We start from the raw sequence: 24,408 nt of genomic DNA, 5'->3' as shown, positions 1-24,408 counted from the left end.
AAGAGTTCCCAAAATCAATTGTGCATTCCAATCATATTAACCATCATGGTGGTGGCTTCCGAGTGTTAGGGGTAAGTTGTTCAAATCTGTGGACCTCGTCACCCCAGGAAGCACATACAGGGCAGCCCTCACTGACAAAGTTGGCCTGTAAGGAATCCACCGACCCTGCAGACAATCAGGGTAGGTTGGTGAACACGGACCTAACAGTGAGCTGGAGGGTACGGGGAGTCGCTGGCCACTTTGTCCGACAGTTAGGCAGAGCCTGCAGGGCCAAAGAAAGTCTTGCTTGCTGGAGAACAAACTCTTTCTTTGAGGCACCCAGATGTATAAGGAGGTAGTATGCCATGACAAAGTATATTGTATATAGACAGAGGGTGCTACTCTTCTAGCAGAAGATGTTTAGGGCCAAGTGCAGCTGCCATTAATAGGTTTTGAAATTTGTGCTATTGTTATCATCTGTATTGTTGGACGCCCAGGGAAGATGTGTGGTGGGCTGCTCAATGCTCACTAGGTCAGGTGGTGGCCAAGAGGGTGTCATCCTTTAACCTAATTAACAAATGGGCAACCACATCGAGGGTAGTGAAGAGGGTAGGCAGACATGGTATACAGTACGTTGTTAATAAGCGTTTTTTTTTAATACAATCACCCGAAAGCTTTAAAATGCCCCTCCGACCTCTGTGTGTCTTGCCCGTTCTCATCAGTGAACTCCGGTCTCCTGCCGACATCCAATGCATTTATTTTTTTTCCTTGCAAATTGCTTCCCCTTTCCAGCTGATCTAGGAGTTGATTCAATAGCGGTCCCTCCCCAGCCGGGTGTGCAAGAATACATAGCATTAGGCCAGGGTAAGAACACTAGGGTTACACTTCACTAACCTTCGGCTTTACACTATAAAAAATGCCTGTCTGGGCAGACAAGATTATTCCTGCCATAGTGGTAAATCCAGGCGGACATGGATTACAGAAAATAACTATGGCCTGACCAAGACAATTTGCTCTGGGTGGAAATAAGTCTGTACTCCTCTGCCTCATCCCTACTACTCCTGCCACCACAGGGGGGTCTCCTTTACACACTCCACATGGGTGTATTCCGGTACCAAATCTGGGCTGGTGACAAAGGGTTGGTCAACCCGTGGTCGTCCCGCGCTGAGGACTTCTCAGGCGGCTGGCCTATTCACTGTAAAAGAGACAGAGGCCGGTGCAAAACCTTCATCTTTATTCGCACTCCAACCGTTATAACTTACACACACCCTGTTTTGCAGGTCCCGCACCCTGCTAATCCCAACGTAATTTCCCATTGAATAGGGCCTGAACATTGGCCTTTCCTCACAACAATGAGGGTGGGCTGCATGCCCTAATCACAACATGACAGGGTTCAGGAAGCACAAGGCCCCAAACACCCTCTAGAATTAAACATGTTAAACCCGATGTTTGTCCTGACTTTGCCAGCTCTAAAATTCCAAATGGGTTGCAGTGGCCGATGAGGGAAAGGAGAATTTCAAGAGGCATCCCCCCACGCAAATGTGCTATTTCTGTTGCAGATGAGCCTACCAGCTTGTTGGGCATGCTGCAATCTCCAGCATTGTCTGCCGGCTGCCAACCTTGCTTACCGTCTGCAGTGGCATAAAGTAAAGGAATAGTGGAGTCCACTGCCAGCTAGATTTATCCTCCTCTTACTTTAATACAGCCACAAAACGTTCTCAGTCAGTATAGAGGGCACTTTCTTCATCCACCTCTGCAGAGTCACTCTGGGCCAACAATCGTCTCGGACAACAATGAAAAAGTGGCCCCCAGTTGCAAATGGCAAGTCATTCCTTTTGCGACAGACCGAGTAGTACCCAAAAAGTAGGTTTTTGATAAGATGTGTTGCAAATTGTGCATTTTAAAGAATATCTATTCAGTAACACCGGTCAACACTACTAGCCGCATGATAAAGCAACTTATCAAACTGGCCCACGTGACCCAAAAAAACTGGCCCACACCAGCATTTTGTGTTTTTGGTTTGGGCATTGCCCTATAGGCCATTCCGCGCCTGCACCTCCACCTTCTGCTACCTACAAATCATGCATACTGTTGATGGACATTGTTTTGGTTCTGCACAGTCTATATAAAAAAGGCAACTCGCACTCTTTATAAAGAGAAATAGGGAAATTCAAAGCATGTTTCGAAGAGCTTTTCTTACCTTTCATTGAGGACCAGACCAACATTATGAATGTTCAAAAACCAGCAAAGAGCGCTCAATTTTATTAATCTAGTGTTCATAACAAAAGCATACAGAAATCTGTAGTCCCTCTAGTTCTTTTCAGATTTCACATTTTGGTTTCCATTTGTAAAGGCTTTTTTTCACCAAAGTACCTGAGGTTTTTCCAGTGTATGTCATTTGACTACAATCGCTATCCTGTTCTACTGTTTTTCTTGTCAGAGAATATTTCATTTTTTATCTGGCTTGGAATACGAGCAGCCTCAAGTTACGTTTTCAGATCATGTTTTGCTTCCATAGTCCAACTATTGTGCATTGTGTTTGCGCCGGGCACACTCCAGAAAAATAGTGGCCGGCTACTGCATACGAACATCATTAAGGCCCCATGGGCCCCTTGCACACTATTTCCTAGCACAGAACTCACAGGGGTTCTGCACTGTTCCCTAGTTGCCCTTGGGTGAAAGGGGTGTGTCTGCATAGTCGCATTTGCCCCTTTTTAGGCTGGCTGCCCTTTTTAGGATGGCGTCCCGGGAGGATAGCTCCGCGGCAGCGTGCTCGCCTTGGTAGCAAGACAACACGAAGCAACACAGGTTCAATACCCGGGTCCGCGCTTAGAAACCGCTCGGTATTTAAGCGCTTTATAAATACGCAACTAAGACAAAAAAAAATAAAGAAAAAAAAAGACTCCTGTAACAACGCCTCGATGCCCCCGTTTGAGCGCTTTAAACATGCAAAATAAATAAATCAAAATAAATAAAATATATATCGTAGCCAGATCACAAACCATCTGGGTGCCCTCTGTGGCTTGGAAATTACTCGAATACGCAGTAGTAGTCTTCTCAACAAGTTAAATCTCTCCTTCTGGAGAGAGTGAAGGATACCAAGAACCCTCCATCACTAAGGGATAGAGAGGTTTTGTTGCAGCAGAATTGGTTGAGGGAGAATATTGAATATTTTTGGATGAATTTCAACTCAAATGTAGGTTGAGGGGTGGGGGTGAATTTGGGTAATTAAAAAGGTGAGAGTGGGTTGCTGGGGCGGGGGGGGTCTACCCCCACTCCCCAGTTACATTTGCGTTTAAATGTTCCAAACAAAATCAACAATTTAGGCGAAATCTCCCTCAATCAATTGTTTTTGAGGAAACCACATAGAACCCATAACCATCAAAATAACTTGATGTTGAGAAACAATGTCTGGAGACCTTCCCCAATGTTGAGATACAATGAGGTGACATTTAAACAGTTAAGTCTGGGATCAGTGATGACAGCATACCTTCAACCCCCATGCAGGGATCAAAATTAGGATTGGATAAACTAAAAGAAGCTCCTGGGGATCCAGAATTAATCGGTGGCCAACAGCAACCAATGGGGAACGAGGAGCTAGTACATAGTGGTTCGCAAATCTAACTTCCACATAAGATGCAAACATAGAATTTTGTCCGTTATTTACAGTGGTCGAAGTGTACAAAAAGAAGTAGTGGAACCATGTTGCCTACTGGCCTGCTCCCGCTTCCCCACAAACCTGAGTCGCCACGGTTCCTTGCACACACAATATGTGCCTGCTGTTTAAGGGAATGTGCAGTGCACTGAAGCACAACTTTCAACTACTTCTTACACTTTTATTTTAAAACGAAACCATTCCGGAACGGTTTCTTTTTCAAATAAAAGTATAGGAACAGTAAAAAGCAATTTAAAAAAGTAGAGGAGCAGCGCTCCCAACTGCTCACGCCCACTTCGACCACTGATTACTCATGAATCCTTATGCTTTAACCGCCATATAGATGTGTCCTAATGTTTATTTATAGATTGGCCCAAACTCACACCGTCAAATTCACATAGGTGTGTTTGTTCAGCATCAGCTGGCAGGGGAAGCAAAAAGTAGCTCCTGGTACTTGTTGGCAGTTAAGCTAACCAGTATACTAGCAGGAGCTAAATAGCACTCAGCTCCCCTCCATTTTGAACCCAGCCCATGTTGACTTTACATTACTGGAAAATGCTTTGCACGGAATTAAGGCATCTGCAACATTACTTGGAGGGACCTCAGTTGATGCTCGGCCAAATCATTTCATAAAATGTTAATGATAGTGCTATCTAAATCTGAGATAGCACTAAATCTGGGACCGCGATTTATTTTTACAATATCTGCCCTTATTAATCTACTAGAAGGACGATCATGTTGCTGATTTTGCCACCATCAGTGTTGCGTAAATATGGGCATAATAAAGCCTTCGTCTATTAGGGATGGCGACCGGATGCTTGGCACAGTGGTGCCAGAGTATGACCATGTATAAGGACTGTCTGCTTTTTGTGAGTAGTCTGGAATGAACCCAGGACACAAGTTATACATGGTTTTGGCTAAAGACTTTTATTGATAAATAATAACAGGTTGGGAAAATACTTTGCTGTCACTGCACTAGAGGGGTTTCCCTCCGTAAACTCAAAACTAAGCATCTGTCAGTGTCAGAAACAAAACCGTCCTGTGTCCCAAGTACTATTCTGATTCCTCACATTCTAAGGAAGTATATCTTAAGGTGAAAGGGATAATGTCTTTGGCCTTCAGCGTTTCAAAAATGTTCAAATGGGAAAAGGAATGAATAACGCCACAAAAGTCTTTCAAGGATATTGCTCCTTAATCCAGAGGGCGTTGCCCTTTCCCTGGATTCTTGTTCACGGTTTCTTGAAAACAACAGTTCTTGTCTTTCTTCTTGAACAATACCAAAGTCATGTATAATTATCTTTGGCCTTTTGGTTGTCAGGATACCTGGTATACTCTCCTGCCAGGGTTCCTCTATTCCCCTGTAGTCACACACTTGTGATTACCAGGTATACTCTCCTGCCAGGGCTTCTTGTATTCACACACTTGTACTTGCTTGTCTCTGCAACTCCACTTTTGATAGCTCATCACATAAGCTCTTTTAGTGAATTCCTTTTGCCCATAAGTATATCGTCTTGTTCGTGTTTTGGTCACACTTCCATTCTTGGTAATTCACCACCTTAGCATTGTTGGTTAATTCATATTGTCTGGTGAACACTAACTTGTTACTGATTTTTATTCTCTTTTTTGCATAGGGACAAACGGCAAAGATTTCCTTTTGTGGTAAATGTACTTTTACTTTCGGTGTTAACAAACGGCTTCCTTTCTTTATCCGTTTTAAGTTATTCAACTTTAGCAGCATGCTTGCCAATATGCCCCGGTGTCCCCTTAGTCCCAGCGTGGACTCACGATGGCGTAGGCTCATGGCGTTTTCAGGTCTGCTCGCAGCCTGCCGATGATAGCCGCGGGATGCTCTCTTCCTCGCGCTGCTCGGCTTTCGGCTTCCCGTGGTTTCAGTTTGGCTCTATTCTCCTCACGTGTCTGCAGTAAGTGTCTTGCTGCTTCTTTCCACTGGTGGAAGACCAGGAGACCTGCACTTGCTTCTGGCATTCCCACATGCAATCTTCTTTGCGCAGCCTTCCTCTGGACACTATTTGAGCCGGTTGGCGCCAACGTCCTTCTCTCAGCTCCTCAGTAACACAAAGAGCAGCAGCTCGCTCCCACCAGCAGTCTGCCATTTCTTCTGGCGATCTTGTTTTAAAGGTCACAGGCAAAGGTTCATGCTCCCAACAATTAGAGCGTTGCCTGTGCTCGGGACTTCTGCTCTCTAATCCTCCATTCCTCATCGCAGTGTTAAGGTGTTTCTGGGAACCATAGTTTCTTTCAACTAACTTGCACGAAAACATTGGAGGAATGGTTTTATCATGTTCTAAGGCAAAGTCAGTGTGTGAGAGTGGATCTGCAGATTGATTTGGGAGAAATTCAGCACTCTTCTTGGAGGGGGCAGGGAAAGAATCATAACAAGCCATTAAGGTGTTTCGTATGGGAGATTCCTCCTGCAAGGGGAAAGGGGGATATCATGTCACATCCTCTGATACCACCACTGCTGCCCGGAGGTTGTCTCCCCCCCCCATGTGATCCTGCCTCATTTAGTGCCCCCAAGGTCAGGATCAGGTAGCAGCTGCCATCCCCTGGCCACATGGGGTTAAGTGTTAGGAGCCGTCACTGCCAGGCTAGTCAATTGCACGCTTCCACGTCGCTATGGATAGGATGGAAGGGCTTCCTGTCCATTCCAAGATGGCGTCCGCATGTAACAAATTGCTGCAATCAAGACGCCAAGATGGCGTTGCGCCGCTGCAGTCCGGAATGACTACAAGAGTTGGAGGAGACTGTTAAGCGAATCGTCGCAATCTAGCTTCTTTCTGGTTGCCACAACACAATTTTCCTCCTTTGCGTCCCTGCCCTGATCCTTATATGCTTCTCCAAAACCCTTCATCACTTCCTGTTTGTGTACTCGCTCTCTCTCTGGCGATCCTCCTCAATTGCTACCATTATTGCACCCATTACCACGCTCCTTGAACTCTTAAGATCCTGTAATTCTGAGTGCCACATCCATAAGGTTTCCCCCCCCCCCTCCCCCAAGGACTGGGTTTTTCCCTCAACTTCAGGGACTTGCCCTCTCAGGATAGCCCTCTGGCCTTCCTGTGTTTTTTGTCCAGGTTGCAGGATGGCTACTCGGGGTAACAGGCCTTACCTTTTCGATCCCAAGCCACACAAAGCTCCAAAGGTGAGGTCCGTTCGTGACAGAAGGTCACAGCAGGAAAGCGAGTAATCATATCATGTTCCAAATGCTATTTTGCTTCATCAGTTTGTCTTAAGGGGTCATTCCACTGCCTTATCCAATCCCTGGGTGGCATTTTGTGCCACTGCTCTTCAACATCCTCTCTCCTCGAGTTTATCTCAACCCTGCACCAGTAGCACATGCTTTCTCTTTTGCAACACTATGCTCCCATTAGAGTTTGTAGGCTCAAGTCTCCAGCCATGTTTTTCTGTACTCGTATTGGCGGAAGCCCCCCCCCCCCCCCATATGTCTCTCGGTCTGCTGGTGTGGGGTAGCAAGCTAGAGTACATTTCTTCCTGGACACTTGCCCATACCATTTTATTCACCCATTCCTTGGTTGTTGGGGGTGCCCAGCTCTTCCACCTCATTAATATGACACGCTTGGCCAACAGTAGTCCAATATTAACAAGTTTGCGTTTCTCCACAGTCATTTTGAGCACACAGCCCGGAACACATTGATTGTTCCCAATTTACAAGCTGCTCCACCATAGGCTCTAGTGTTTCACAGACCCCCCACACCAGTGTTCAGGGAGCTTCACACATGCTCAAAGCATGTGCATCACGTAAGCCTCCTCGCTCCCATACCTAGGGCATTTTCCGGATGTTGTCTCATACGTTTTCTTTAAGCGGGCCGGGGTAAGGTGTACTCTATTTAGTATTTTAAAGTGGATCAGCCTGAACCTGGAGTTATGTTTTTTGTACTCTTATTACACTAGAGAGGCACTATGCTCCGGAAAGTCTGCTTTTCTGCACTTCCACTAATTCTTCTTAAGTGTTCTCAGAAGTAGGTTTGAAGGCTTTGACAACACTGACTGACAGGACGTGCATGGATCAAGTCATAAATGGAAATCTGTGCTTTTACATTCCCTAACAGTTGCTGAATAGGGCAGATTGGCATTTTCATACATGTATTTCGCCTGGCAGAGCTGAGCTTCTGGCAAGATGGCGCTCCCTAAATCTGCTCTGTACCTTTTAGCAGAACTTCCAGGGTTTACGAGGTTCTCCCGATGGGGCAGACAGCTGTGGTTGTGGTGCAGGTGGGACTAGAGGCAATGGAGATATAGCAGGTTTGACTGATACCAGGAAGGTCTCATACGTGTGGCAGATTATAGAATGGAAGACTTCCGCCTAGCTCCTTTGTGAAACTTAAGATGGCAACCTGGTCTAGGAAAGGCCCACATGCAAGTTCCCAGAGGGGCAAGCGAGTCAGTCCCCGATGGGGGAGCATCAGTCTGGCTTTTGGAGACATGGAGGGCAAAGGTGCACTGCTACCAGCACTAAGAGGTTGGGAGAGATTAAACAGTGCCTTCAGAAGCATCGCTGATCCCATTGGTGCATGAGCATGCCCTAGGGCTTGATGGAGGTTAAGTAATAAGTCCTTAGCAGATTACGACCCAGTCCTAAAGATCATCAGGCTTACACTTCACTCACCGACTGCTTGCTATGCTCCTACGCCCTGAAAGTTGTCATAACAAGTAAGAATCAGAAATCAGAGGAGAAAACAGGCTGTATTTGTTAAGCCAAGTACCAATGTGCAGAAACCTGTATGAGGTGAGGAAGTCCACTCTGAAAGTGATTGACAGAATGATGAAGTCTCAAAGAACTTATGGCATCAATGTATATTACATTAGAGAAGGTAGAAAACTAGGTTTCCTCCTCTGAATCCAGCCTGGAGTCCAAGGACATTCGGATCAAGGTCAATGAGCAAGAATTTTCATCAGTGTGTGACCATGAAAAATCCGTAAAAGGTAGAGAAGGGTCAAGCTGGAACTGCAACCACCGTTTGACAACGTTTTGGCACAAAGTGATAGGGGATGTGCTGCTCTTCAATACAAAAAGAAAAAAGTTGAGTGAGAATGCAAGAAAAGCAGCCAACATCAGGCTTATGGGTGTATTTGCCTCCATCAATGATGCACCAATGCAACCTTTGAGAAACCCGAGGGTATCCTCCCAGGTAGGCCCTAAGGTTTCTCTCTTTAGGTGGCCGAGGGAGGGCTATCGCGTTTGGATCCCAAACCTGGGTGTTCCCCTTCTCCCCACACTCAACCATCATATTACCCTTTCCCCTTCAAGAACCCTCATTGTTCTTGTCCCATCTCCCCCCTTTACATTTCCAACAAATACTGAGACGAGGAGGAGGCAACTAAGAGCCGTAAAGATTACCCACAGAAACAACATGGAGAAAGTAAGCAAAAAAGACTATAGAAATAACTTAAAATGTCCCACTGATGGAGTCAGGCATTTACTAATTATCACTTACACCTGACTCCACTTGACTGTTTTCACAACTATAAAAAGGTGTTGTCTTTTTCGAGAGAAGGAGTGAGCTGGGGACGTTGTCTGGACCAGAGAAGCAAATGAGCAGAGAGCAGCCGAGATGCTGGCTCGGACTTGGTGAGGGGCTGCAGCGTGGCTAGTGAGCCATGTCTCCATAGAGCTGGATCGAAGCACCCTGCAGGCTGCTGTTGGCGGTCGGGAAATTGCTCATTCCCTTGGGACCCATGCCGACTACATGAAACCAATTCTGGTCTTTCCTATTTTTGTTGAACCAGCACTTTTTACTTTTAAAAGATTTCCTAACACATTTTTGTCAGAGAGTGAGGGCAAGCATAGGTTTAGACAGATTTTTATTTTGGACATTGACGACCCTTAGAAACATCAGTTAAGGGAACCATCCCTTTAGTGTTAGGGCATTACACCAACCCAGGAACTTTAGTAAATAAAGGTTTTTAAAACGGATATCTTTCCGTCTGTGTCTCTTGATACCATGCCTGTCTCACAAACCACACTAATTGGTAACCGACTCGTTGGTTGTAGGTCATTATTTGTTGAAGAGCCTTTCTTCCTCTTACCCAGGGTGGATGCTGCACAACTGCTCACGGAAGTGGCACCGTAATAAAGGTTTCTCAGAGATGCGGACGACAGGTATGTGATCCTCTGCGAGATCGTGAAGAACAAAGAGTTGCCTCTTGGAGGTAACGGACAGCTCTTGATACTGGATCACATCTCTCCTTTTCTGACGAGAATGCAGCAAAGAGGTTTTGTGATAGGAATAGGGGGAAATTAGCCTGTGGGAGTCTGGGGGTAGCTGAATGGCCACCTGTTTTTTTCTAATATTGTTCTACGAGGTGTATTTATTATGGTTAATCTCCCTGGCTGTGATAGGATAGCCATCGGAGGGGCTTCGAGAGACTGCAGAATTCGTTTGAAATGAGAAAATAATATTTGTGACGTTTATATTTCCTCTACTTTACCTCAACTTTTAGTTGATTTTATGTTTAAACAAAATGATTAATGGATGCAATTCTATAAAAAAAAGTTCTGTTGAGTAAGACATTGTATTTATGAGTTTGTCTGTTGTCCTTTGTAACTATCACATCAGGTTTAAATATTTGTGTGTATCACAATTTTAGAATCAAATTGGACAAAATTAATTGGAATAAGATTGTTGCTGAGGAGACAAGTTGTCTAGTTTTGGATCCCAGAATTCTGCCTACTGGTATGTTATCAGGTTCATCCCTTCATAATAGGATGACTTCAAAATACTTTCGTATTTAGAAAGACAGATAAGAGATTCATTTTTGAAAACAGTTTCAATACTGTAGTCTACAATGTCAAAAATGCAGTAACAGGATTCGTTTGGGTGCCTATAAATCAAACTTGATAACCCAAAAAACAGATGAAGTGTTAAAAATAATGTTTATTTAATCTTACCTCCACAATTAGTACATTCTGAAAAAGAAACAGATAACTAAGTTAGAGAAACCAAAGGTAACACAGAATACATTGAAACATGACATGCAGTCACAAACTAAGTTGGCTTTTGGATAAATAGTAAAATTATGGTTTTACTCTTTTTTTTTAAAATCCACATTCCAAATTTGTTTAGCTGTTAATATATCACAAGGGCAGTAAATGAAACGGATACTTACAAGTGAAAATGAAAATACTACAAAACCCCCCAGTAAAAACAAAAAAACCCGGGGACAACCATTCAAGTTGCAAGCTACTAGCCAGCAATGTCACTTGTCGCCTCAATTTTATATATACACAGCACACAATACCTTACTCTCTGAGAGAGTAACATCACTAGCCAATGCAAATTTTGCACCCGGAGAACACCCTTCCCGTATTAAAAGGGATGTGCAGGACAAGACGCACCAGGAGTTACAGTGCTGGTTCGAAACGCATATCAGCCTTTATGAGAAGACCCACAGAGTGTTGCTGTACTAGCACCACACTCCGGAACTTCTCGTTACTGGTAGGGCTTCCTAAGTATCTGCCCAAGCTTGGTTGGTATTCAACTTGTATCACTCTGTAATGAAGGGATCAACAGAACACACAGTACACATCAATATGATTTAATACTCTATTATATAGAGCTAGATGGGTGTAGATAACTCCTTTAGGGTGGGTTGGCAGTCACTCTATAATGGGACTCTATTACCAATACTTCTGTTGAGATGGGATAACTTGAGGTGGTTAAAATATCGGAATCCTGATTATCTTGTTCCTTAATCTAACAATCTCTGGGATACAGTGCCCTGTTCGTTGTAGGGGACAATCAAAGACAAATTGAGACTGCTTGAGAGATGCTGGAATAGTGCTTTTTTACCTGCTTCACTTGTATAATAATCTTCCATTGCTACCAATAGAGTGCACCTGTGGGGTGCAAGTAGTCCTCTGCACAGATGGTGGTCAGCACTTGACATATGGTGCAGATTGTGTCACAAACTAAACCATCTCAGGAACAATATTGGGCTTTTATAACATTTCACCCAAAAACTGAGGTTTAAATAACTTTAAATGGACAGCATGAAATGAAGAAAGAGTGAAGGAAAACACTTTTCTGGAGAACTGTGCCTGCCACACTGGAAAAATATAATTGACAGCAATCAGAGTAGTGGCAAGATACTCAGCAGCATCACATGTCAACAGATGCTGCCTAATTCCCTAAAAATTCTTGGAACCGAAAATACCCTGTGTGTCAAAAATATTCTGAAGTAAACAGTGCATTTCATTTTTCAACAGCAAATTAAATCCGGTCTTATTTCATCTATCGTGTACATTTAGAAAGATATCAAAGACATCTTCATAAATACATGTACAACTTCACGGTAATTACGCAAGGATTTATATGCGCAATATTTTTTAAAAAAGGGAATATTACTGTGTAAATGTTGGAAAAATCATTTGTTTTATAACATGGCTTGGAAAGACTGGTTTTATTTTTCTTGCTGACTTGACCACAAATTAAAACTCCATTTTAGCCCCGTTTATTTGTACACAAGTGGGGATGGGTTTATGTTTCTGCAGGGATTTAGATGGACCTTCTGGAGGGAATAGGTTTGTCTGTCGTTTATGAAAACCCATTAAGGTTATCCGTCTAATGAAAGGGGAACACAGGGAAGTCTGCTCCAGGCACCTGAAGAATGAGCAGCCCCCACCGTTGGAAAGCATTGAGAGAGGATAATGTCAAAAAATACTCTAAATATTTTGAAAGTAAATCAGATCTATGGTCCTCCAGAAGATTAGCATCTGTTGGTCTGAACCAGTTTCTTTTATTGTTAATCCTCAAAGTACCACCCTTGAACTCTGCCCAGCAAGAAAGCCAACCATCTGTTAGGCTAATGTTGGATAAACAAAGGAGGCCCCTCATTTCATTACGAATCAATAATTAGCTGGACCCATTACATAGACTTGTTTACATGAGTCATGTGCTGAAGCATGAGATGCTGTCCATAGGGAAAATGCAAGGCATGCTTCAAATATTGCATTATACATAGAAACACACTTGGCTCATAACTTTGCAACCATATGACTTGTAGATAAACCTAAGCCAAGCAAATGAGAATTCATAAACAGGACAACAGTCCACTCCGTCATTATGATGGCAATGATCGACATCACACCAAAAAGCCCTTAAAAAGGTATTTGATCAGGAGACAGCACACCTAAAAGTCACATTTGCTAACACTGGGGATAGTTCTGCTGCCGGAAGATGTACCAGAGACCAAGTAGACAAACCAGAAAGCACGGTTGAGGATCTATGTGATCACTGCCCCGCCCGCAAGTGCAACGCCGAAAATGCTGACGGCAGTTACGGCATGGCACAGTGATCATATGGATCATTGTGCCCGCTTCCCCTGGCCTGCATTACCACTCCCAACCCCCCCCACCCCACTTACCTTTAGGGCGGCACACTTCTGCATGTGTCGCCCGCACTCGGTGATCCCTGTGGTGTTAGCTCGTCCCACTAACGTGGGTTGGAGCCAACGCCGCAGGGTGCTTTCTTTTTTTTATGTGTCCCCCGCTTTCCGAAATGTTAAGCGGGGGACACCCCCGCAACCCCTGCTCTGCTTTGGCGCAGTAAATGTCACCCTCATTTTGTGCGTCTCCAAAGTCGCTGTGATGCTGGGGGCGCACAAATGAGGGCGACATATTTGTATGATACCACAGTCGATTGGTCTTGGTTAACCCACGCCCTGACAAATTTGAAAACGCATTAGCAAACAGCATCCTCAATGCCCGACAATAGCACCCTAATATCTTGGAATACACAAGAGTTTAAACATTTGCTTAAACAACGCCAACCCTAATTTGAAAGGAGTGTCCATAAAATGCTTACAGGAAACATAGCTACGCACTTCTCCAGTGTGTGAAAGATATGAGAATCAAACCCCGCTCTAAAGGGAACTCAAGGCAGACCATAGGCTAGGCTGCTAACACAGGTTAATCATAACCTCAACCGAAAAGTGGTTGAGACAGGTAATCCAAGTCCGTTTGTACAGTGGACTATACTACAATATCACCAACCTGAAATCTCAGACAACACATAACTAGTAATAATAGAGCTCTATTGGAATCCAGAGAAAATAGCACTTACCAACTTTCTACGATCAGTGCCAACCACCATTGATAAGGCCTACACAGACCTACATAACCCACACATTAATCTGAATATCAAATGTCTAGATAAATATGGCTTACCTTTAGTGACACATGTGTTGACTCAGGCATACTCCCTGGAACAACTGGAAGTGGATGCAACTCATGGGATCTAGAAACCTCTATATGCTAAATGGCCAAACTGTGGGCGAAACCTCATGCAAAATAACCCGGAGGAACAAAACGCAATCACCCACTACTGATTACATTTGGCCATCCAAACATTTTTTACAACACATAGAACGCCTAGACATCATCCCTCAAAAAAAGAGCGATCATGAAATCCTGAGGTTGACCTGGAATACGAGCTGTAGAATGGGGCCTGTAATCGACTAAAAGTCACAAAGAGGAACATCAAATAGCTGACTGCAAAATGTCTTGATTTAGCACAAGGTAATATGTTGGACACTTCCTATGCTCCACTCTTGGCAGAGTACAAAGTGGTAAAAACCAGATTTAGACGACCGTTATTGACACCTAGACATCAATATAGCCTACAAGTCGTGGAACAGCGAAAGATCTTGCGTTGTGACCTAAGCAATATCAAGAAAAATCCAATGATGAGTGGCCATGTTATGTTAGAGAAGGCACTGAAAAGAAGGAAACAACGTTATGAAAATTCTGATTAGTTTCATAATGCAACGTGAACAGGAGCAAGGCGAATTAATACTAAAAGCACTATCAAACACCAATTCTAGACATGCATGGGAAATTATTATTCATATCACCCTTAACTAACAGAGTAGGCTGTCTAGCTGCGTATCGGAAGATCAGTAGATCAAACACTACTCCAAACTGTTCGCTGGCTTTCCAGACTTGGAATCCGGAAATATGAGTGCACTGGCAATTCTTGCGACCTGGTAACTGTTGCTCCCGACATCGAAGAGGCCATTAGAAAATTGAAGCACTCTCATGCAGCCGGATCTGATGGTCTAACAAATTAAATGCTCAAAAGTGCCTCTGAAGAATGGTCAAAATTCACAGCAGCATTGTACAACCTCATTGTTTCTCTCGCAATGCTACCAACATCATGGACTTCGGCCATTGCTGTTCCAATTTTAGACAAAGGCCCTAGAGATGCCCAGGCCAATAGACCTATTGGACGTCATCGGAAAAATCTTTTGTCCAATTTACAAAAAAGGCTAACGGAATGGGCAACCTCGGCAAGTTTGTGGGACCCAAGACAAAGCAGGTTTACACGAAGGGAGTAGGAACCGATATTAATCTATTCATCTTGAATCTGTATAAACTGGAGTCAATAAAGATGGAACAGAAATTATTCTTTGTTTTTTGTAGAGCTAAAACAAGAAGCCAAAATGCTAGCATTACAGGGATCTATACAACAGGCAAGATATGGACAATTCTCAATGATACACTTGCATACCTTCTACCTGCAAAAGGTTGTACCAATCCTAACATATGGAGAAGAGACAACCTTGTATCCATCATGGAAGATTTGGAACACCCTAGAGGGAATATTTCGGAAAAAGACACTGAAAGTACCAAAGGGCTTACCAATAGTGGCAATCGGAGCTGAATTTTGACTCCAATCATTGCATTCCATTATGTTATGGAAATCACTATCTTTATTGAGGAAAATATCTCAGGATAAACCACCGATTCCTTATAGCATCCTAAAGTCTACGACTCCAGGAAACCATTGTGAGCTTCGAGACTTATGGAAATAATTTTTTTTATGACACTTAGAACCTCTGGAGTCGTCTATGGAAGAACATGTTTGTAACCCCTGGGAGGTCAAACAAAAACTCAAAAGACTAGATGGGATCAACACCTTCGAATTCAGAGATCAATACAAATCTCTCAAAAATGCGGTGCATAAAACTCGAGCGCTAAATACTATTCTGTCATATCTACAGAAGTTCCCGAGTAGCTGTCATTATAACCAATTGCTACGAATAAGACTAAATATCTATCCTACATTGGAGCGATTATTTACAAAGGGACAACATGAGACTAATGATCTGTGTCGCTTTTGCAAGATGTCAGAGAATACAGAGACAGTGAAACATCGAATTACGACATGCCGTGCATGGACGACCGACCAATCGCTTTACCTCTAGGAATATGCAAAAACTGCTTTGTAAGTTCCTTAACAGTAGATGAATGGTGGAATATGTTCCTCTGTGGTGAGAAACCAGCTCTGGATTGTGCTGGAGTGAACCCTTTAGATAAATTAATGAGCAAAATACAACACAAAGCGAATTAGGATGCTCATAAGGACTATTCAGACATATTGCGTTTCTGTGTTGTGTTTAAAAATGAAATGAGTGACGAATAAGAGCGTCACGCGGACTTGGAGATAAGCGGTTTTAGTGCTAAAGTGCAAAAAAGTTTGTAATAAACTAATTCACAAGTATTTCCGAAGCTGAGAGTATCCTCTAATCTGAAACTGAAGCTGCATCCCCTATGAATATTATAAATGTAAATTACAAATATTAATACACTTTTGAAAAATCATAGCACAAAAAAAATGCAGACATGCGTCTGTGATGTTACAGAAATTCATGTCTCATTAAGATAGCAAGCTGCCAGCAGAAATTATGGAATAAAAACAAAATGTGCAGTCAAAAGTACTAGGAGTAGATTGGGCGCCCCACCTTTTCTTCTGGTCATAGATATAGAGAAATGAACATCCAATGAAGATTGGGGGTGTGTATTCTCTGGGAGTGTCCGACTGTTGGGCGAGCCAATGCAGTGCTTCAACAATTAGAACTGTCCGACATAATTATGACATAGGCATGGGAATATTTCACAGTTTCAAAAGTGATAGCACACAAACAATAGGCCTTAGACTTTGGGGAAAGCTGAAAGAACACTCCATGTTTCTATTGGATGAGTCATGAATATAGATATTATCAGCAGATAACAAGGCCTTATCCCTGAAGTAATTGGAACCAACTTAACCAGAGACAGTTCCAACTTCATGGAAGCAAATCAGGAGGATCCCAACTGACTGGGAGCTTCCAACCCGCGATGGTAACTGCTGGGCCTATGCCAATAAAGATCAATTTAAAGGGAGCAGGAGAATTAGCCCCAACAGAAATTAAAACTGGTCTCAAGACCTATTCTCCCCATGGGTCCAAGAAATGAGGTGGTTTGAAATGGGAAGTGAAAAGTGCATCGTACTGCATTTAAAATCAAGTGCGATGTTATTCCAGTCCAACCCAAAATATATTTCTGACCTGTGTGCGCACTGGTACAGATAGCATTTTATGCAGTCTGGATGCAATACTTTCATTGGCGTGTATAACAAATTGTTTTTCACACAGATGGTCTCAAAAGTGAATTACAGTGTTGATTGACCAGGATGGTAGGGATACCTGGCTCAAGTTGATATGACACGTGTTTGCTGCACTTATAATTTTCTTTTCCTGGAATGACATTTTAGTTGAGAGTGGAAAACACTGATGTTTTAAATTTAAATGCAATGACTTGACTAATGTTTTCATTTTTCAGGTGGATCGTTTATATATGCTAGAGTTTTAAGAGTTTTAAAGTAGTGTGTACAATGTTATTAGGTGCAATCTTAGGAACATTATATGTGAAGATGAGGAAATGAGTATAACGTGAGTGATTCTAGTGATGTGTGATACACTAGTAGTATGTATGTAGTGTAGTGCTCCTGGAGTTTTTTGTGTGCAGAGAACTTTCAACACAGGCAAATGAGGGGTAGTGGGGTCACTGAGTTTGCAAAGTAGTTACGAGTATTAGATGTAATCAGCCTGGTTGGAAGTGGTGTGTGTTTAGGCACACCTGTGTCTTGTGATTGTAGGGTGTGAGGGAGTTAAGTGTGTGTTCTATTGTGGGATGTTGGAGTTAGGATTGGTACGAGAGGTCTGGGTGCCTCTATGTGTGGGAAGTTTAGTTATGGTATTTCAGTAGTAGGAAGTGCCTCTTCTTCACTTAGCAGAAAGATGAAGGGGCATTGTTTTAAAGTGTGTCCCATGGCTGCAAGGACATTCATTGGTGTTGGGAAGTTGTTAGCAGAATGTCTTTGTTTGGTGAGTTGATGCATGTGCATTAAACTTGTAGGTGTCTGTGTGTGTGGGTGTTTTATATAGCTGTCATGCTTGAGTTAGCTGGCCGTGTTTTTGATATCTCTAAGGAGGGAATACATAGGAGGATCTGTTCTTCTCCTGCATCCTAGTGGACTCTGGCGTGAGTGTTATGATTGACATTGGAAAGTTATTGGATGGAATGTTTGTGTATGACTGGTGTTTTCTGGAGGGGAGTTGAAGATGTAAGCATGAGAGTGAGGATGCCTGTGCTTGCCTATGTGAATTGGAATCTACCATCTTGTAAACATGACTCTAGAAACTGGATGCTATGCTTGGAAACATAATACAGAATTTGCGGTGAGGATGTTTTTGGTTTTGGAGGTTGTTTAGCTGATAGGTTTAAGTTGGGGATATGATGCATGTGCATTTTAATTGTAGTGTTGGTATGTGTGTGTGTTAGGCCCAGTTGGTCGTGATTTTAATATTCCTTAGGAGGGGGCAATATGTAAGGATCTGTATTTCTTTTGCATTCTAGTAGAACCTAGGGAAGAGAGATTTGATTGACAATGGAATGTCACTTGGTGGAATGTTTGTGTATGACTGGTCGTCTCTGGAGGAGAGCTGGGGAAGTAAGCCCTGAGGATGCCGGTGGGTGTCCTATGTCCCCTTAACTTGCCTGACTCTAAGAACTGTATCTGATGTACCTGAACTTAAGTAAAAGAGTTAACAGTTCCCTTGGAGTTGTCAGAGTCATTTGTGGCCAGAGACAGAACCCAACATTGGTGACGAGGATGCTGGCTGTGCTGGGGGGACAGCACAGAATGGGGGACAAGCACTGCCCCCAACCCAATGAAGACCCTCTCTCTCTCAGGTTGGGCGGACACTTAATGCTGTAGGCGCAGAAGGGCCCAGCGCAAAGGGCACAGGAAGTAAGAAGATACACCAGGGCTAGTGGCCAGCTTGCTTGCCAGCAGTTAGGCAAGTCAAGTACAGAGAAAGTCAAGAGATTGGCAGAGAGACATTGGCAGGGCTGAGGGCCCAGAGACTGTTTTAAGGGGTTTGGAAACCCAAGCTGCGGCATGGAGTGCTTAGAACCCAGGGCAGTAGCAAGTGAAGTGACCTGGGGTCTGAGCTACGCCTGGAAATATGGGAAGCCTTGCTGTGCAGCTGGGGGCTTGGAGCCCAGGGCAGCAGCATTGGAAGAGGTTGGGAACCTACGCTGCGCCTAGAAGTGACAGAAGTTGGATTGAAGAGGTTTGTGGCTCATGTCCAAGGGGCCTGGAGCATAGGAGGATCCTGGGGCCATTCCAGCGCTTGGAGGGGCTTGGAGCCGCTGTAAAGTCATAGACTGTGCGAAAGAGGGGGCTGGGGGCCATGACAGCTCCTAGAGGGGCTCAGGGCCATGCTGTGGTGAGGAGGGGCTATAAGGAGCCCTGAGTAGAATGCATGGAATGTTGGAGTGAGTGACAGAGAATGCAGCCTGAGAGAATGTTGATGTAAGAGTGGTGATCTGTTGGAGATGTAGACCCCTGAGAGAGGATGCCGGTGCACGTTGCCATTAACATGTGTACCTAACCTTATGTACCTGATGTAATGTACAAGGAACTTATTAAAGGAATCACTGGTACATCCCAGGATGTCAGAGTCATCATTGGCCAGGACCCATCTTTACAATAGCGATGAGGATGATAGCTGGGCTGGGGGGACACCACAATGGATGGGACATGCACCGCCTCCCAACCCAAGAAGAAGATCCTCTCAGGTAGGGCGAGCGCTTTATGCAGTAGGCACAGAAGGGCCCAGCACAAAGGGCACAGGCGCAGGAGATAAAGAGCTGCGCCAGGGCCAGGGGCCGGCTGACCTGCCAGCAGTGGGGCAGGTTAAGCACGGAGAGGGCCAAGAGACTGGCAGAGGGACTTTGGCAGGGCCGAGGGCCCAGAGACTGTATTGAAGGGATTTGGGAACCTAAAGGTGCGGCATGGAGGGCTTGGAGCCCATGGCAGCAGCATGTGAAGAGGCTTGGAGCCTGAGCTGCGCCTAGGAGAAACTGAGAAGTCATTAGAAGGGGCTTAGAGCCCACATCAACAGCACCATGAAGGGGCTGGGAGCCCATTGCTGCGCATTGGACGGGCTTGGAGCCATTGCAGCGCTTTGAAGGTGCTTATATGTCCTTTAGCAGAGCACTTGGAAGGGCTTGGAGCCCATAGCAGCACTTATGAGGGACTGAGAAACTCGAATTGTGACTTTGCTGAGGAATGGAAGCACTAAAGGAGTAAAGCACAGCATTGTGATTCAGTACTGTGAGGTTTGAGGGGTGAGCTGGAGAGGAAGCCTTACCTTATTGTGGGTGCTGCTTGTGGGCGGCACTGCTAGGGTATTGGGCAATGCAGAAGATTAAGAAAATGAAGCGAATGCCGACAAACAACTGCAGTACGCTGGGCATTCACAGATGAGTACTGGCAGAGTTATTGGAAATGGGCTGGTCAAGAGACCAGTGGGACGAGGGGCCGTGTCCCCAGAGGTACTTTTGTTTTAAGTTGATGCTGACTGGAGGAGCAGCAATGAAGACAAATTGGTTTGTTTTGTTTAGGGTTATTAGTTGTTATAGTAGTAGTGATGTGAGGCCTGTAGATATTTTATGATGAATGTGATGAGAAGGTGAGTGCAACTGATTTTGTGTGCACTCGATGAGTTTGGGAGTCGTGGCCTCTATTAGGAATGCACAGTAGTGAACTGGATATTTGTGAGTTAATAGTAAAAGTTATGTTTAACAGTTTTTTCCCACAGATGGACTTTTAAAGATTAATAAGCAGCGTGGACTGGTTAGTTTGGCAGTAAATGGAGTTCAGAAACGTGATTTTTGAAATTTTGCCACACTAATGATTTTGCTTTTACAGGTGGGACTTTTATTCATGGTAGAGAACTTGGAAGTTTAAGAATAGAACTCATTGTTGGTAGAAATGCAAATTTATTGGAATTGTATGAACATGTTGAAGTGTTAGTGAAGAAAATTGTTGACTTATGTCCTGTAGTATGATGAATAGTTGTATGATGCGGTGAGTGGTGTTATGAAGAGCTCCCTGTAGTTGAAGAGGTGTGTGTAGAAGGTGTATTTCAACACGGGCACATGTGGGATAGTGGCACTGAGTGTTGTGGTGCTGGCTATCCGGGTATTCAGAATATCCAGCCTGGTTGAATGGATAATGTGGTGTGTGCAGCCAGTGAGTTGTGGTATGGAGAGGGTTGTGAGGGAGCGGGGTGAATGATGTGGTGATGTGCGCTGTGAGATAAGAAAACTTGTAGAAGGGCTGGTATGCATGATAATGTTTAGGAGGTTGGAAGGGTATCTTTCTTTGTTGATGGTGTCTCTTCTTTACTGTGTAGAAAAGGGGAGAGCCATTGTTTGGAGAAGTAATTGTCCCACAGGGTGAGGACGGTCTTAGGGTTTGTTTGTGTGTAGAGTGTTCCTGTTTTGGGGTAAGAGATGCACGTGCATTGGATGGTGTGCGTTTGCGAGTGTGTCTTTTGCTGGTAGGGGTTGTTTGTTATTATTAAGGGGGGGGCGATATGTAGTGACTAAGCTTCCCCTGGACCCTGAGTAGAATGCATGGAATGTTGTCAATTATAATCTCATTAAATTAAACCCAGCATTTTTTCACAGAAATAGAACACGGAGCTGTATTATGACGATGGCCATGCCATAGTCTAATGAAGATTTATTTGATCATGTCTGTTCTGTAAAGGCCATAGCTATTTAATAATGAATGGGAAGAAAGAGCACATTAAATTGTATAATTTCAACTCCCATTAAAATGATACATGTGGAAATCCCATATAGCCCTTATTCTTCTAACTGCACAGTGGTACTCTAGAGAGGTAAGAGGGGATGGACCCTTATAACATTTACCAAAATCCTTGTGCATTCTGAATCCCATAATATTGCTTCACTAATTAAAAACGTACAGAATTGTGATGCAATACATGGAACAAGTTACTTACCTGTAACTGTTGTTCTCCAGCATGGGTCTGGCATGGATTCACATGCTCATGAATATTCCCTATTGTCAGGCTGGGAATCCTCGGTAAAGAAAAAAAATCAGTATCAGTTTCGTTTCTGATCTGTCTTTCTTAGTAGTATCCAATCACTGATCTCTGGGTCATACTGCCCCCAGCCAATGACTGCCCTCTCCCTAAGCGCCGCCTCTGGCAGCCATCCTCAGATTTGGTAGCACGTAAAGTGGCAGTATGACCAAGTGAAGAGCCGCAGAGCGGTAGGTGGGAGGGTTCGCATGTGAATCCATGCCAGACCCATGCTGGAGAACAACAGTTACAGGTAAGTAACTTGTTCCTTCTCCAGCATGGGGTCTGGCATAGATTCACATGCTCATGAATAAAAGAATACATAGCAGTATACACATGCACAACCACGGGCGGTGGCAACAGGCTCAACATTAAGCAATACAACAACTCAACATTAAGCATCTCTTAACTCCTCACCAGGCTCACCTTAAGCGAACAGGTTGCGCAGCACTGCTTGGCCGATCCTGGACTCCTCCCTGGAGTCCCGATCGACGCAGTAGAATCTTGTGAAGGTGTGCGTCGACCTCCATGTAGCAGCCCTGCAGATGTCCAGCAGGGGCACACCAGACAGAAACACTGTGGTAGCAGCGATCGCTCTGGTCGAATGGGCTCTCGGACGGCCGGGCAGCGGTCGGTTTGCCAACCGGTGACAATGCATAATGCAGCCGGAGAGCCATCTGGAAATGGAAGTCTTTGAGAGAGCCTTCCCTTGATTCACAGACCCAAAGTTCACAAACAGTTGTGACGTCTTCCGAAAACTCTTCGTGCGGTCCACGTAGAACTTCAGTGCTATAGCTACATCCAGCGAGTGCAAAGTCCTCTCGGCCGGTGTCGAAGGCGACGGAAAGAAAACTAGTAACACCAAGGGCTTGTTGAGGTGGAAGTCTGACGGCACCTTGTGCATGAAGGAGGGGTGCTTCCTCAGCAACACCCTCGTGTCATGAAAAGTCAAGTATGGAGGCTTGCAAGATAGGGCCTTGCATGTCATGAAAAGTCAAGTATGGAGGCTTGCAAGATAGGGCCTGAATCTCTCCCACTCGCCGTGCAGAGGTGATGGCCACGAGAAACGCGGTCTTCCATGACAGGAACTTCAAAAGGCGCCAAATTCATAGGCTCGAATGGGGCCCTCCTGAGCCTGGTCAGCAACACATTAAGTTCCCACGCAGGGGCAGGGGCCTTCACCGGCGGGAATGATCGGAATAGTCCCTTCATAATTTCCTTTACCAGGCGATGAGACCACAAGGACGCCCGTCACGTAGTCCTGGTATATCGGGAGATGGCAGCCAGATGTATTTTTATGGAGGCGTGAGCCAGTCCAGCTTTGGCCAGCGACAGTAAGTACGGCAGCACTTGAGGGGCCGTAATCCGCAGAGGGTTAACCTTCTGTGCACGGCACCAGACAGAGAACCTCTTCCATTTATGACCGTAAAACTTGAGAGTTGAGGACGCCCTGGCCTTTGCAAGAACCTCTCTGCAGTCAGCCGGGATATCGTACCCTCCAAACTCTAGTGCTGCAGGAGCCAGGCCTGCAAGTTCAGCGACTGTGGGTCATGGTGTAGAATGGCGCCTCCTTCTCTGGAGAGAAGATCCGCGTCCGCCGGCAGCCTGACTGGCAGGGACGTTGACAAGTTCAGAAGGTCCGGGAACCAGATCGGCCACGCCGGTGCGACGAGGATCATCCTGCACCTGGACTTCTAGAGCTGGTTGATGAGGAGGAGCAGCAACAGCAATGGAGGGAACGCGTATAGAAACAGGCCGTCACAGGGGAACGAGAAAGCATCGCCCATGCTCCTCGGCTGGGGGAACCTGCTGGCGAACCTCTGGCACTTGGAGTTCGTCGCGAACAAGTCGATTGCCCCATTGTTGGAAGAGTCAATCCACTTGATCCTGGCGCAGTTCCCACTCGTGGCACGAGCAAAGCTCCCTGCTGAGTGAGTCGGCAATGGTGTTTTTTATTCCTGCCAGGTGGAAGGGAACCAGAAACATCCCCTGCGCGACGGCCCAGTGCCACAGATCCTGGGCCTCCTTTGATAGGGATGGGGATCTGGTGCCCCCTTGCTTCCGTATGTAGAACATCGTGGTGGTGTTGTCGGTGAAGATCCTTACCACTTTGTCCTTGAGGGACGGGAGGAACGACTTGAGCGCCCAGAACACTGCACGGAGCTCCAAGATGTTGATGTGAAGAGACCTCTCCTCCGGGAGCCAAAGGCCTCTTGCATGGAGATATCTGGTATGGGCCCCCCAACCCTCTGGAGAGGCATCCGTAGTCACTGTCTCCTGAAACGCCGGGGTTTGAAAGTCCGTGCCCATCGTGAGGTGAGCCCAGGTGCCCCACCATAGGATCGCCCGACGGAACTCCTCGTCGAGGGGGATCCTGTCCTCGAAGCAGCCCCCCGCCTGAAACCAGCGGGCATCGAGGAACTCCTGCAGCGGACGCATCCGAAGACTGCAAAGGGGTACAAGGTAGATGCATGAGGACATCATCCCGAGAAGGGACTTGATGGACCTCA

At 45.0% G+C, this 24,408-nt stretch overlaps 1 protein-coding gene across 1 annotated transcript in view; it reads right to left on the bottom strand.

Annotated features, from left to right (window-relative positions):
* The window catches only part of PRTFDC1 (phosphoribosyl transferase domain containing 1), a 394,648-nt gene that overhangs the window by 76,811 nt on the left and 293,429 nt on the right, over window positions 1-24,408 (bottom strand). Inside the window, exon 5 of the mRNA XM_069648160.1 lies at window positions 10,566-10,583. Within this exon, the coding sequence (XP_069504261.1) occupies window positions 10,566-10,583 (18 nt within the window). The remainder of the gene's footprint in view (window positions 1-10,565; window positions 10,584-24,408) is intronic.

This window comes from Ambystoma mexicanum, chromosome 2q (assembly GCF_040938575.1).
Source record: "Ambystoma mexicanum isolate Mex_15411 chromosome 2q, UKY_AmexF1_1, whole genome shotgun sequence".
NCBI classification, from domain to species: domain Eukaryota; kingdom Metazoa; phylum Chordata; class Amphibia; order Caudata; family Ambystomatidae; genus Ambystoma; species Ambystoma mexicanum.
Note: the sequence above shows the minus strand (reverse complement) of the source record. Positions and strands in the feature narration are given on the sequence as shown.